A 14616-nucleotide genomic window follows, 5' to 3' on the forward strand; every position below is an offset into this window, starting at 1 on the left:
TATAAAGGCCATGTGCACTTTTTCAACCAAAGAGCAAATAAAAATGTCAATCTGGGGGAGAAAAAAAACAGGCAGAATGCAACCACAAACCCAGGACGGCATTCCAGCCACGGGCCCACAGACAGCTTGGTGAGCACATAGTAAATCTGGAAAGACTTGACTAATATAAATGGAGGAAGGAAAGACTGTTTACAACATAAACATTGGGAGGGGGCTGTGGGTGGGGGCAGGGGAATGCAGCTCACTGCACTACTGGGCAGGGACACAAAGACAGTGAAGATGGGGTGTGACAGACAGACTGCAAGAAGAATACTATACAGTGTAATGTGAAAAATATTTCAAAGGTGACTCAGGCCACATAGAAGGGAAATCAGCCCTTATCATCTAGTGAGATTTTCATACAATCAGAGCCATATTTTGTGATACTGTTTATGGTCAACAATTAATGTATTTACATTCAGTTATTATAGCTCTGTCACTTCAGTCACTTCCTGGTAGACAACTGGCACATGAAACTGGCTAGTATATTCCTGTTGTCATTTTCAGGCATAACTGTAATATTTAAAGACAGGGTGGTCCAACCTATCTGATGTTTCTGCTGTGCTTATTTTATGCACTATGTTGCTTTGCTAGCTTCTTTGATAAGTCAGACCTACCGACACGAAAGCTAAGCAATGTACTGCTACAGATGGGGGGCTGCAGCAAAATATATTTTAGCCACCTAAAAAATCTGTATCAGTTTAAATGTATGCTATATCTGTAATATTTTGCCTGCTTTACCTTACACATAAATTAATCGAGGCAGTGGTCGACTAGCTACTCCCGTGTTCTGCAAAGTAAAACCACTGTTTTATTACTGACAGTAAGGTAAAGTGGTGAAAATATTCTGAACATGGTGTGCACTTAAAGTAATACTGATATTTGTAGGTGGCTAAAAACTAATCAAATGAGGCAGCATTTGCTCAGTGGGGACGCAGGAGTTTCTACCTGAACGTCACAGTAAACTGTGATTTGGTGTATTGGGTAAATTCTGTTTGTAGTGGCGGAGTCCGCCATTCTTGTGGTGGATTCAGATTGCCTATCTTGACCACGAGAGACTGATAAGAAAACAATGCACGCATGTAATGCAGTGCAATTTTTTCTTATTGATAACAGCCTGTTCACTCTTCACTTTATTAAAACAACCTGAGTTGGCTTGGTTGCACTGTAAACTGCTTTTCTATTGGATTTCTGACATGGTAGCAGCTCGAGTTGTGCTGTAGAATTGAATTGCCCCTTCTGTTACCACGGTTACCACAGGTGTTGCCAAATCAACCAGGACTGGAATCCTTTGGGTTATAATCTTTAAAATTTTGGCCTTTAAATTTAGAAAAATCATCTTATTCCACACTGTTTTGACAGTTTGATTTGCCGTATATTCTGTATTGGTTTGTACCACCTCTTGATGAAAGCTAATTCATGTTTACACGGGGTGAAATACATAAAACCCACTGTTTTTACAGTATGATTGCGCCATTACATCAAGTGGAAATATTCTAGATATCTTAAGCAACATCCAACCTGACATATTTGGTGTCTTTGGGAACTTTCAGATCTCCACTGGAGGGTTAGGGTTAAAATAAAGTTTGAACAAAGCTAAGCTGCATGGCATGTGTTTGACTCACCAGTGGGTCAGTGGGATTAAAGAGGTTAAAAAACTGTTAGTGCCAATACATACAGTTCATGTCCAGAAGAGTTCAAAAGTTATGAAGTTCTAGTCTCTCATCTCTACGCTAGCCCGTGTAGTATTGCCTGAACAGCAAACAGGCTTTAAATAGGAAGTTAAGGTACATGAATAAGTGACTTCAAGAAAACAGGATGAGGGAGAAATGTTAAGAACAAAAGAAAATGACAACAAGAACAACAGCGAGGGGGTCCGGAAGTACAGGCGGCAACAAGTGAGAGTATCGCTGCAAGATTTATGGTTATAGTGAAGCGAGAGGCAGAGGAGGGGAGAGAGAGCGAGTGCAATTGTGAACAGTAAACAGAGATGTGCAAACAGAAACAGAGAGAGAGAAGGACAGAGAAGCGAGCTCGTAGCTGTGCGTTTGCACATGACGACAACTGTCACTCACCTTCCTCTGTCAGTGACTGAGAAGACGAGCAGGAAGCCCTCCCCTGTCCTCATGTATTGTTCTCTCATGGCTCCAAACTCTTCCTGTCCAGCCGTGTCGAGGACTAGAGAGAGTGTGCGCACACACACAGCGACGTAAATCACACACAAAGAATAACTTGCAGCAAAATAGACTTTTGCAAAGAAATTCCTCGAGTGCAGTATAATGCAATAGAAACACACAAATAGCCTGGGTGTGTAGACTTTGTGTGTGTGTGTGTGTGTGTGTGTGTGCGTGTATTTACTCTGGTCATGTTTGTTCAGCAAAGTGCACTTACTGTCAAGCCTGGCCGCCCTTTCGTCAATCACACACTGCTTGGTATAAGAGTCTTCAATCGTGGGGTCATAGTCAGTAACAAAGTATGACTGCAGGAGAGAAAGGAGAGACAAAACAGAGACAAACTGTGAATATGTCTGAGGTCTACACACTTCGTCAGGTTGAGACAAGTCCTGTGTCGCAACTCCATAATAACTTCTATATACTGATTTTTGCAGTGTGCATACAAGACCAGCATGCTTTACTGTTATAAACTAACAAGGAACAAAGCAATATATGCACCTTTCAAAGGCATTCACTTTACAGTAACACTGCCAATTACCTTAGAGATATACTGTGCAGGATATTCATAAAAAACAATGTAGAGACTCATATAAAAAATGCTCTTAATCATCACTTATGGCCCACTAGAGGTGTGTGGTGGTATATTTATTTGCAGGGACTCTAGGTGACACCCCTCCAGCGTCAGTTTTGGACACTCAGGGGACTGCTTGTCAATTTTTGCTCATTACATGCATTGTGTTTTCTCAAAATTAACTTTCATTTTCACAGGAAAGGCACATTTTCTGCTCATTAAATGTGTTAGAGCCAAGAAAGTCCTAGTTTCCTATTATTTCTGAGTCACTTTAATGCACCTCCTGACCTGTCATCTTGGGAACCTTTAATTAAAGGCAGGTGTGCTGAAGTGAGTGTGGAGCGTGGAAGATGCCACGGGGTCAGTCTTTAAGCACCGTGTTTTTGGTTAATCTCGGTTTTTATTGTTTGATGAACTCATTTAATGCCCCATTGATTTGAACTTTGTTTTTGTAAAGGCCTGTTTATTTGGGGAATGTTTGTTTTTGGATTTTGCTTTCAGTTTTTGAACGCGACAATCAAGACAATTGGTAGATAGTGTTATCTTGCAAATCTCCATGCATCCTGCAAATCAGTCACCTCTAAAACCAACTGAAGCCTGGATCATCAAATAGTGAGTAAAACTAAACCAAAGACAGTGAGTTCATCATATTTCACGTAAATGGCGTCTGTGGGCGGCTAATTTTGAACTTATTTGGAAGCTGCAATAAAATGCATATTGTCTCAGTTCAAAATAAACCATTTTTTAAGTTTACTTCCTTAGGTTTAGACAACAAAAGCATGTGGTTAAGACAAAAAATACTAATGGACTGGCTTAAAATACGAATGTTACTAATGTAATGTAACATCACGTCACATATGTTACTCGCGTGGTATGCTACACATACTAAAAGCTTATTAAAATAATTTAAGTGACTTTTGGTGTCATTGGAGAAATGAACAGCGGTCTCCTGGGTGAAAGTCCGACGTTTGTTTGACCCACCTGCCTTCTGCGGATTTTGTTGCTCTTTATACTACACCAGTTGTTCGGAGGATCAAAAAATGCTGTTGCCTGGTGCATCGGTATCTGATGCTGAGGGCCTCCAACCAAGCGTCAGTATTTAATGAGATAGGAGTGCAGGTTTGGCAGCGGAAGTCGGGACTTTTTAAAAAGGTGGCAACCACGTACCAGATTGTAAGCAGCATGCATCCAAGTGGGAGCTCCAAAAATTGCAAACACAGTGCAGAAAAATTAGCGAGGGAAACACCAAGTGGATGAAGTTAGGGTTAGCTTTCACTTTCGCTGGCCAGTGGCCGACAATTCCTGCACAGTATACCTTTGAAGAGACAAAAAATTGTTATAAAATAATAATAAGATGTTCCTGGTGCAGTTTCACCACCATGCACAATTATTATTTCATTTCCTTTGTGCATGGTAGGAGGACAGTGTCCACAGCTTTATGACTGTCCTGTGTACACTTTATTTTGTCACCAGCATCAACACACAACCATACACTGAAATCTTGTTTAACGTAAGTATGCACCATGGATTAAAGACACAGACACAGTCTATAAAATCAGCTGGTTTTATAATGAATGGATATGAGAACAAACAGCTACTCTGTCCTTGTGTTTTGGTTACAGCAGCCCAGACAGCCTCAATGACCTCTACCTTTACAACCGTACTGCAGACAGGAGGTAAACACGCTGTCTGCAGACACTTGCGCAAAAACTGTCATGTAAATATTCCCTCACACAACAACAACCCCTGCTTAGGCTCAGACAGCAGGCTGGTTTTTCATGCTAACAACCCATTTTACAAGACGTTTCCTCAATTGCAGCAGTCACACCACTCACTCCTGAAGGCTTTGATTCTTTTATTCCGGGGCCAATATCTGGTCTCCTAGTAACCTAAACTGGAAGGGTGGGGCCAGGGGGCAGGGAGCCGGGAGGAGGAGGAGTCATGCATTTTTTACATTTTTCCCATGTTTTGTAGTTCTCGCTCTCCTCGGGGACTAGTTAAGTGGTGACAGCTGAGGGGAGTGCTCGGGGAATGTCGAACCAACACCCTAAAACACGGTGCAATCACGAAGACAGAACATCCAGACAAGACTCCCTGTCATTGTAACAACAAGCCAAATTAAACTTTTACATTTACATGTCAGGTTGTTTGTGTGTGAATGTGTGTGTCGTTTCACAGGTTGTATACCTTTTGTTTGCTGTTATTGGGCAGCCAGGGACGTGTACTACATGTCATCTGACTCTCTCAGTAACATATAGACAGCTGATAACATAACAAGAAAAAAGAAGCAGCTAAATCACTTCCTTGATTGCGATTAGAGCCCGACTGATGCATCTGCATAACTATTAGCAACCAATTTTAGCTTTACAGAGACATCAGTATGGGGTTATATGTTGGCTGATAGTAGGAAGTAAGTGTAGGGAAGTCCAGAAATGCCTTGAACATTAGTCTAAGGTCAGTGACCAACTGTGGCCAGCTATGTCTGCAAGTGACGATTATTTTCATTGTCAATTAATATGCTGATCATCTTCTTGATTAGTCGCTTTGTCAGAAAACATTTGCTATGATTTTCCCAAACGTTTTCCCAAAGGCGATGGATCCGAATTACTTGCTTTATTTGACCATCAGTCCAAACTCTAGAACTGTTTTTACGGCAAAGTAAAGCATGAAATCCTAATCTTCAAGAAGGTAGAATTTTGGTTTGAAAAGTGACTAAAACAATTATCATTCTCACAATATTTTCTGATTAATTTTCTGTTAATTGACTTATCTACTAATTGCTGCAGCTTTATCACCATCATTGTCTTACAGCTCTAGAATACCAACATCAGTAATCGCCTCAAGCTCTAATTTTGTTATGTGGATGTTTGTGATTCCAACTTATCGTCCCTTGTATGCATATTCTTTCTTCTCACCTGCAGCGCTCAGTTGTTGCAGGAGATGCAGGTAATCTCTCCCTTTCACTCTCCTGTCGCTCTGCAGCATGCAAGTACGCTGGCCTGTGTCACATCCACTCACCACTGTTCAATAATTCATCAGTATTACTGTGTATCCTAAGAACATGCTTCACTGCACTGCACTGCCAGTGTGCCTTCAGACGACCAGACAGAGACAGAAAGAGAGAGAGAGAGTAGGAGAAAAAAAAAAAAAAGCTGCTTGTGTTTCTTGTCCCTCCCACCACCAGTACCACCACTCTCCCAGCCGTAGCTTCAGCACGTGACCTCGGCTTCCCGTCAACCTCTTATTCCTATTCTGTCAACCTCGGGCAGCCGCATTGAGCGCCGCACTCCTCTGGCTATTCCTCCCCTCCCTCCACACGCACGGGTAGTGTAGCTGCCTCGCGCTCTGTTCTGGCTGAGCTGATTCTCTCAGAGCCGTTTCCCGTGATAGATGAGGCTGTTTTGCAGTGCCAGCAGCACCAGAGCCAGCACTAACAGGGCCGGAGCTCGGCCTGGCCAGGCGATGGTCTGGGTGAGGGAGTGCAACATGACTCAGGAGGACTACCAATAACTGTGTGATATAAGCCAGCCTGAGTCATGTCCAGTAATATGACCTATAAATCCTATATTGGTGCATGACTTCATCAGATGTACCAGGCTCCTCAAACAGAATGAATCAGGTTGTATGAGTCAACTAGAGCTGCCCCAAGGTTTTTGGGGGCAACAGCACCCACAAGTTACTTCTACATCCACCACCTACAATTACGGCTAGGTATCTAACCTCAGTACTGTCTGAAAACATACCAAGTAGCAAAAACTGTCCTGAAAGATAGCATTAAGTGCTGCGTTAGGTTTTTGTTTAATTTTTTACACATTCTTTGATAGAATGTTTCCTAATTGAAGTCGTAACTTTGTCCATTTTATACAATTTCATTGTGGCAAAGTTCTTGAAAAGTTTTGTTAAGACAACATCAGGGTTGAGTTGCATAATCACATGAAAGGATTATCCAGTATGGTACTTTATGTGAGTATGAGTATCCAAGTAAAATGTGTCAATATCCATACTTGTGATGAAGAAAAATCCTCAGTTGGGTAGCAGTGTTCAATCTCTTACTGTTGTAAGAGATCATAAATATAGCAACTTCTGATAAACCCATATCAATTTCAGGCTTAAAATAACAACTTCTGGTTATATCCCACTCATTTCTAGTCTAAACCAGGCCCAGTCTGAATACAGACACAGATACGGACAATTTTGTGGCTGAAAAGATACAAATAAAGATAAAAGTGTACTAGCTCATCCACTGACAACATTAAGCACTGCTGTTACATGTACCAAAAAGGGTTTAGGGAATGTTTATATTAACTAATCATATTTACATCATCGATTCATCTGCCTTTTTTGTATTTTTACAATTTTTACTTTAGTCAAAGAAAACTTTATTTCCATTTGCAGTGTTATATTTGGCTATATGGCTCTGTTCTGGGGCCTCTCTGCTCTTCCATGCACCTACGTGAAAAGCCTTAGGCAGAGAGAGCACACCCCTCTGCCCTTCCATGTGCAAACGAGGAAAGACTGAGGCAAAAAGAGCAAACCTCCCTGCCCTTCCATGCGTCTACAGGGAAAGCCTAAGGCAGAGAGAGCAGCAGCAAAGACCCCCCGAGAACAGAACAGAGCAGCATCAATGACAAACAGAATTACATTGATAAGTCAGACACAGAATGAAAAGGAGGAGCTGGGGTGGAGGTGGGTTGCAAAGCAGCTTGCAGAGGAAGCAGCAACAGTAGGCAGGCCAGAGCAGTTTAAATAGGGCGCCCTGAATGAGATTCGCCAATTGGTTGCATAGAAAGGAATCATAAAACACAAACATCTATCAGCTGACTCCCTTCCATCAATCAGCTGATCTATCAGTTGATTGGACTATTTGAGATCAGATGATGTAGCTGGGATGTGAGCTGAGCTTGACATCATGTCCTGCCTGAAATATATGCTCAATTTAATTGATTGTTTGGTCTGAAAAAGGTCCAAAAACACCCATCACAGTTTCTCAGAACCCAAGGTGTCGTCTTTAACTGTCTTGCTTTGTTCGACCAAAAGTCCAAAACCAAAAGATGTGTCATGTTTACAAAAATGAAATCAGAAAATCCTCACATTTGAGAAGCTGAAGGCGGAGTTTTAATATTTTTGACCGAAAAATTACTGAAACTATTAATAAACAAGTATGGATCAATACTTTTTGTCAGCTGACTAAAAATCTTTTGTAATTCTATTAACAGTTGGTACCGATACTGTAATTCCGGTATCATATTGACATAAGTAAGGGAAAAAATGTCAGAAGGTATCCAACAAATTTGCAAGATAAGCAATGACGTCAGGCTTCTTTTTTTTTTTTAAAGATATTTTTTTTGCCTTCAATGGACAAGACAGGCAAGCACGAAAGGGGGAGAGAGAGGGGGATGACGTCAGGCTTTTTACTGTTATCTGCCAAACTATATCACAGGTGCGTGCTGAAGGGGCAGACAGATTCCTAGACAGATTTCCATGAAAACACTGGGACGGCTGACATTAACAATGGGGTCAACAGCTCATTTCTGTTGTGTGTGAGTGTAGTTTGGACTGTACAAACACACACACACACAGATGATCCACAGTGGCCTGTGTGCACTAGATCTTAAAAGATTCACTGCTAAATGCCCTCTTCTTTGATAAATGAATCTGCCTTCACCACACGCTGGCACAAACAACTGAGGCATTTAAAGTGTTCTGCGGCAACTTTGACAAGCTGAGGTAAACTACTATTTAAATCGAGCCAACTTGCTGGATAACAACGTGGAGCATGGAATGGGGCTAAAAACAACCTAAGAGCAAACTCAAGCTCCACTGAGGCAATCATTAGGCCAGTGCTGACATGACCACCATCGTGGGTGTGTGTATATGTGAGCTCTTAAACCAGGATTATTAACATCCTTGGAATTTCAACCCTGCTAAAAGAAAATTAGGCGGTGCATAAGCCCACTGTACAAAGAAGCACAACTGATAGATTAAGAGAACAAAATAAAACAAAGGGACAAATCCAAAAGCCAGCAGAACCAAGCTGCAGTACAGTTTAGATGTTGGTGGCAAGGTGGGTCAGGCCACACTCGGCCCCGGTCAGCTCACCAGGAAGGAAACTCCACCTCTGCAGCAGGCAGCTGGCCCGGCCGAGCCTTTGGGTGGTGGTGATGTCACAGACGACATGTTCCCCTACCCCGCCTACCTACCGAAGTCCAAACCTGTCACTCAGTTCCCCTCCAGCATTCCAGCCATACATCCCAGCCCTCCACCCACACACAGCACATGCACGCTCGCACCAGGAAAACATTAGAGGCCTGTTTCCACCATGAATACAGGGCCAGTGGATGAGCCTCAGCTTCGGCACAGCTTCTTGTGCTGGGATGTTCTCTATCTGGATGCTTTGTGAAACACAGATGGACCAAAATTACCACACAAAATTAACAGTCAAAGAAAGGGTCGTGAAACCAGTGCTGCATCTAAGGATTATTTTCATTATCCATTATTTTCTTGACCATTATTTTTAAATCTGGAAAAGGCAAAATACACCCTCCTCCTGCTGCTCTTGCCTCTCTGTCCTACACCTCTCCCACAGACAACCACAGGCATATGCACACGCTTCATACAGTAACCCAGTGTCTCCCAGAAATTGAATTATTTAAGATTATTTCATTGTAGAGTAGCAGGCAGCACATTCACTCAGCCCCTCGTTCTGCCTCCCTGCTTATCATACTACAAATACGACAAGCTAACATTCGCCACCCCATCATCCCTTCGCCTCACTCCCCGCCACTGTGGACTGCTTCACCAGGAAATCAGCAGGCAGCAGCTCAGGAGACAGACCTTTGGTCGGCAGATGGCAGATGTAGCTGTTTGAATTTGACCAGCGCACTGTCACCAGCGGGTGTCACAGCAGGTTGGTGGACCAGGTCTGACCTGTGTAACAGTATTAACAAAAATTTTGCTGCTCCAGTGGGGTGCGCTGACTGGGTTCAAGTTGCTTAGCTGCCACGTGGGGGTCCATCTCTGCCTGCTCTCCTCCCCAGGAGCTGGTCTCTAGTGGCAGGGGATACGCTGTGATTTGAAACTCAAGCTGATATTAGCTACATAAATGTGAGCATGAAGCCGGAGCTGTGAGCCTTGAGCTCCGGATAGTTGAAGACTAAACCATCAGCAGCATTTTCTCTCCATCTCTGACACACCGATATTAAAATGTGTTTTATTTCGTTTATAGTCAGGCTTTCTTTTCAACTCTTTTTCTGATAAGTCTGTCTTCTTTTTTGGGTTGCTTTGCAGGGTAGGCAGCTGTTGCCAGTGCTGGAGCTGCAACTTTCTCTGCAAGGCTTTCAGCCATTCAATCAATCTTTCAAGGAACAGACACGCATCTGCGTTTGTACAACAGCCAACAGGAACGTGCTCTCTCTGAAATGACCTGTGATTGGCCAAAGTCTCCTGTCACAGGCTAGATTTTCTTAAGACTGAAAACAGAGCCAAGAAGAGGTGCAGAAGTGTAGTTTTCTCTTGGTCCACTTAAATTAAAAGATACTCGAAATACATCAGCAGATTTTTGCCAGTAAAACCGTAACAAAACTGCCTACCCCAGCTTTAATAAGTTGACCATTTTGTCTATAACATGCTCATCACACTTGCCCAAAGTCTAAGCTGATGTCTTCAAATGGATCAATTTGTGTGAACATCAGTCCTGTGTCTAATCGAATCCAACTGACAATGATGTGATATTGAGGAAAGCAGCAAATCATCACATTTGAAAATCTGGAACTAGAAAATATTTTGCATTTTTGCCAGAGAAAAAAGCTTAAATGGTTGATGGATTGACTAACTGACGAAAACTTTAAGCAATTTAGCCATGCCTGGTATGAAAAACATTTGTGATGCATTTAAGAACAAGTAGAATTTGCGGATCTTTGAAGAACAAACCACAAAGCATCAAATCAGTGTGTAATTTCTAAACCGCCTCACTATTCAGTAGTAAGTATCAAATGCCGCATGTGGTCCAGCTTGTAGTGTTTCATAATTTTATACATTTATTTCAAGCACCTGCTCAAGTCTCTTTCTTGCCGGCTGCTCTTCAGTCGAGACATAAAGCAATAAATCCTGTCTGACTGTCGGTTGCCAGCCTCAAGGAAAGCAAGAACGGGTGATACGTGTAGGCGTGTAATCAACATCATGCTTGCACTATGCACCCACTTCCTCTCCACACAAACAGCTTTACTAACACTAAATATAGATCCTTTTCCATCTCTGTCTGTTATCCTACTTGTATGGTTGGAGCCGCCTCTTTGACTGTTAACCAATATAGCATCATTAACTACACAGAGCACAAAACCACAGATTCAGCACCAACGCAGAAAAAAAAAAAGGAAATTTCCACTACAAAAACTCAGGCGATTAATTAACAAAAACACACTGCACCTACGCAGATGAGGGGAAATGGTGTGGCTGCCTACTAGACTGTCATAATGAGAGGGAATGCTGAGCTAAAACAAATAGTCATCAACACGGTGAGGAGTTAATTACCTTCCACATATGGCCCGATGCCCGATGAGAATTCACAGACCCTGACTGGAAAATCATCAGCCATAGTTACTCTTTAATTAAAGAAAAATGTAGACTGAATGCCATTAAAATGTGTTATTCTTGGAAAAATTCTGTCAGTATCTGCAGATTTATCATATTCCCCTACGTCCTCATTCCCCACACAGACACACCACAACCTACCTTTTTTTGCAAAACCTCTTACTACAAGAGATTTTGTCATTTAGAACTGTGGTAGCAACACCAATCTTATTATCTTATTTTGAAAAAGCAGTGGCATCAAACACTACTGGAGTTTCCAATAACTCCAGAACCATCACTCAAACTCACTAGTTTTGTGCACATTGTGGACTCTAACAAAAAGATGCAAGAATAGCTCTAGATAAAGGAGTGGGTGTGAAAATGAGCAAAGCGTGGTTTTGTGCATTTTGCACAATGAAGCGAAGGTGAGAGCAACAACATTCTCAAGACTCATGCTATTGTTTGCGTAAGTTTAATCAGTAAGCTTTGTTCATGAAAGACTCAAGAGAGTCATTGTGTTTATCACCCCAAGAATCTGAATCAGTGAAACTAGTTTTTAAATTGCGTCACCACAACACAGTTGTAGGACTCAGCTCTCATTGTCTATTGGCGGTGTTTGAGAGTATTATTAACTTAAAGTTCTCCTACAAGTGTCAGGAGAAGCTGTGATTCTCTAACAGTGAGTGATCATCTACAGCTTCACCGAACTCGTCCTTAGTTGTGCTGACAGAGCAATACAAACTGCTGCACAGACTGAGACATCAGCACCAAGAAGCTGGACAGGAGCAGCCGCCACACAGCATGAGGCGAGGGTAGGAGGCGGGGGCAGCCCTCCAGCTGACAGGTGGAAACATACCATTTGTAAGACTCGTTCAGTGGGCCGCAGCCAAGTGCAGCAATTTCAATTAAGGACACAAACATCATGCAAGACAGTCTGGAGCCTGCCGGGTCGCACCCTCAGACAGACAGCGGCAGAATATGACAGTATGTGTTGAGCCATCTCTGATAACACATCATGACATGACAACATTACAGTGTTTAAATACATCAGAAATGTATTAGATCATAAATACTCAAGCATGTGTCTCTTTTTAGGGATTTCCCCTGGTTCTTTTTACCTTTATACTTGGAACTACAGCTGTTGCGAATGTTTCAAAGCTTCTCCCATGGCCGTGATAATCGACGACCAAATTAGTAGTCAAATGCTATGTGAATATGTGCTAGGGGTGGGGCGGGCAAATGATACAGCATAGTATCGCAATATTTTTGTGGGGCAAAATCGTATCGTCACACAGTGCCAAGTATCGACTTTTTTTATGAAGTTTTATAACTACGTTCGGGAACAAAGACCATGCCTCAATGTCATAAATTTCCGTACTAGAAGTATTTAAGCACACCTTATCTGTTACCTTCCCCTTTGACTCTGTTCTCACAGCCTTCCCCCCAAAACCCCTTATCTTCGTTTTTCTTTTTGCTGTTCTCGCTCCCTTTTCTCTCCCTCTCTCTCTCTCTCTCTCTCCACAGAATACAGGAATCACCAGGGGGCGCTATCCATAGCAGAGCAAGCGAAGAGATGACTCCCCCACTCTATCTCAACTTCCCTGGTTCTGTTGCGCCCACCTCCCTTCAGCCGACACCGAACCGCCATCGATTCCACCCTCCACCTGTGCGCAACCCTAATTTCTCCCATCATTCCCCCCACCTTCCTTCCTTCCCTGTCCTTACATCCCCTCATCCCTTCGACCCTCATCCCTTCATCCCAGGTCCCTTGATTCTCTTCCCTACTTCCCTTAACTCTCATCTCCATCATTCATTATACGTGATAAACTAATTGCAGGCTATAACTCTATTGTCAGTGAATGCAAATTAAACTTTACGTAGTCTACTAGATTAATATAATCCATTGTTTTAGCTTGAATCAAAACTTTAGCTGATGTTGACAAAGTTTTCCCTTGGGGACAGTTGAAAAAGTTCAAAATATCGCAATATATTTTATCGCGATACTTAGTATATCGCAATATATTTCAAATCGCAATAATATTGTGTCGTGACTTAAGTATCGTGATAATATCGTATCGTGGATCTTCTGGTGATTCCCACCCCTAATATATGCATTACCCAAAAAATCCCAAATAGCCACTGAAATAAAACATAGTAATCCAACATTATTCAACACTTGTATAGGCTACAGTCTGTTTATTTATTTATTCATGAGCAAATTTGTTTGTATGAAGTTATTTGATGTGATAATTGCACATTTTGTCACGTTTTTTTGCTCCAATAAAAATGATTTTGTCCTCATCTCTTAATAGACTAATAAATACAATAACAGCAAAGTCTATAAATTATGACCAAAAGTATGACAGCTTGTGTTCTTCGAAAAGCTTCAAATATTCATGAGTAATTCTCACTGAAGCTTCAAAAATCAGTCAATGTCTTGGTCAAACGGTTGTTGATTACCTAAGCACCAAACACCAAAGCAGTGTAGCACACAGCATTGATCTGAGAAAAAAGAATTCTGACTGGGGGCATCTGTGTATCACTTCCTGTCCCCGAACATGCGCAGGTTTAACCTTTGCCGAACCTCTCGCGTTGGACTCTGAGCAGCTGTTGGTAATCAAATCACCACCGTGAGGGTTTAATGTTAAACAGATGGAAGTAAGGACCAATTCCTTTGCATTTCTGCACTGTCCGTCCACCTCCATCATCGCCTCTCTTCCCATGCTTCACAGGCCTTCACACAAGTGGCACAGGAATTTGTGTGAGCAGCATTGTTTTGTCGAGTACTTAAGAGTGCTTGAAGTGAGAAATAGTGGAAAAAATAAGACAGAATGAAAGGTTTGAGGGGGAGAGAGACTGTAGGCAACATTGAGAGGGAGAGAGAGAGAAAAAAGAGGGGGAGGGAAAGGCATTAACTTCCTGTGGAAACACCCACTTTTCCCATGAGCTCATACAAACCAGAAAGGTCACTGATTCAATACCTAATACACATGGAGAGAAAGAGAGCACACAATGTGTCCACTGCCTTAAAGGGCCACCGGGGAGCATTCTCTTAAAGCTGGGAAAGCTTTAAGACAGTACACACTGCTGCAGAAAATTAGCTGAAAATACAAAGTTCTGCTTGACAGCGGTAATTTTCAAAACTCTGCTGTACAGCTGAATGCATGTTCAACATCCACAGTAATGACACTTTCATTGAATGTTTACAGATAGAGAATGCAGTGTGGGTGTAGCACTGAACCCTTGGCTTGATGCCGAATTAAA

The 14616-nt window shown here is 42.2% G+C and overlaps 1 protein-coding gene across 1 annotated transcript in view; it reads right to left on the reverse strand.

Annotated features, from left to right (window-relative positions):
- Positions 1-14616, reverse strand: part of rras2 (RAS related 2) — a 39764-nt gene that overhangs the window by 5388 nt on the left and 19760 nt on the right. Inside the window, exons 2-3 of the mRNA XM_050050629.1 lie at positions 2431-2518; positions 2115-2217 (exon numbers count right to left, since the gene is read on the reverse strand). Coding sequence (XP_049906586.1) covers positions 2115-2217; positions 2431-2518 — 191 coding nt within the window. The remainder of the gene's footprint in view (positions 1-2114; positions 2218-2430; positions 2519-14616) is intronic.

This window comes from Epinephelus moara, chromosome 1 (assembly GCF_006386435.1).
Source record: "Epinephelus moara isolate mb chromosome 1, YSFRI_EMoa_1.0, whole genome shotgun sequence".
NCBI classification, from domain to species: domain Eukaryota; kingdom Metazoa; phylum Chordata; class Actinopteri; order Perciformes; family Serranidae; genus Epinephelus; species Epinephelus moara.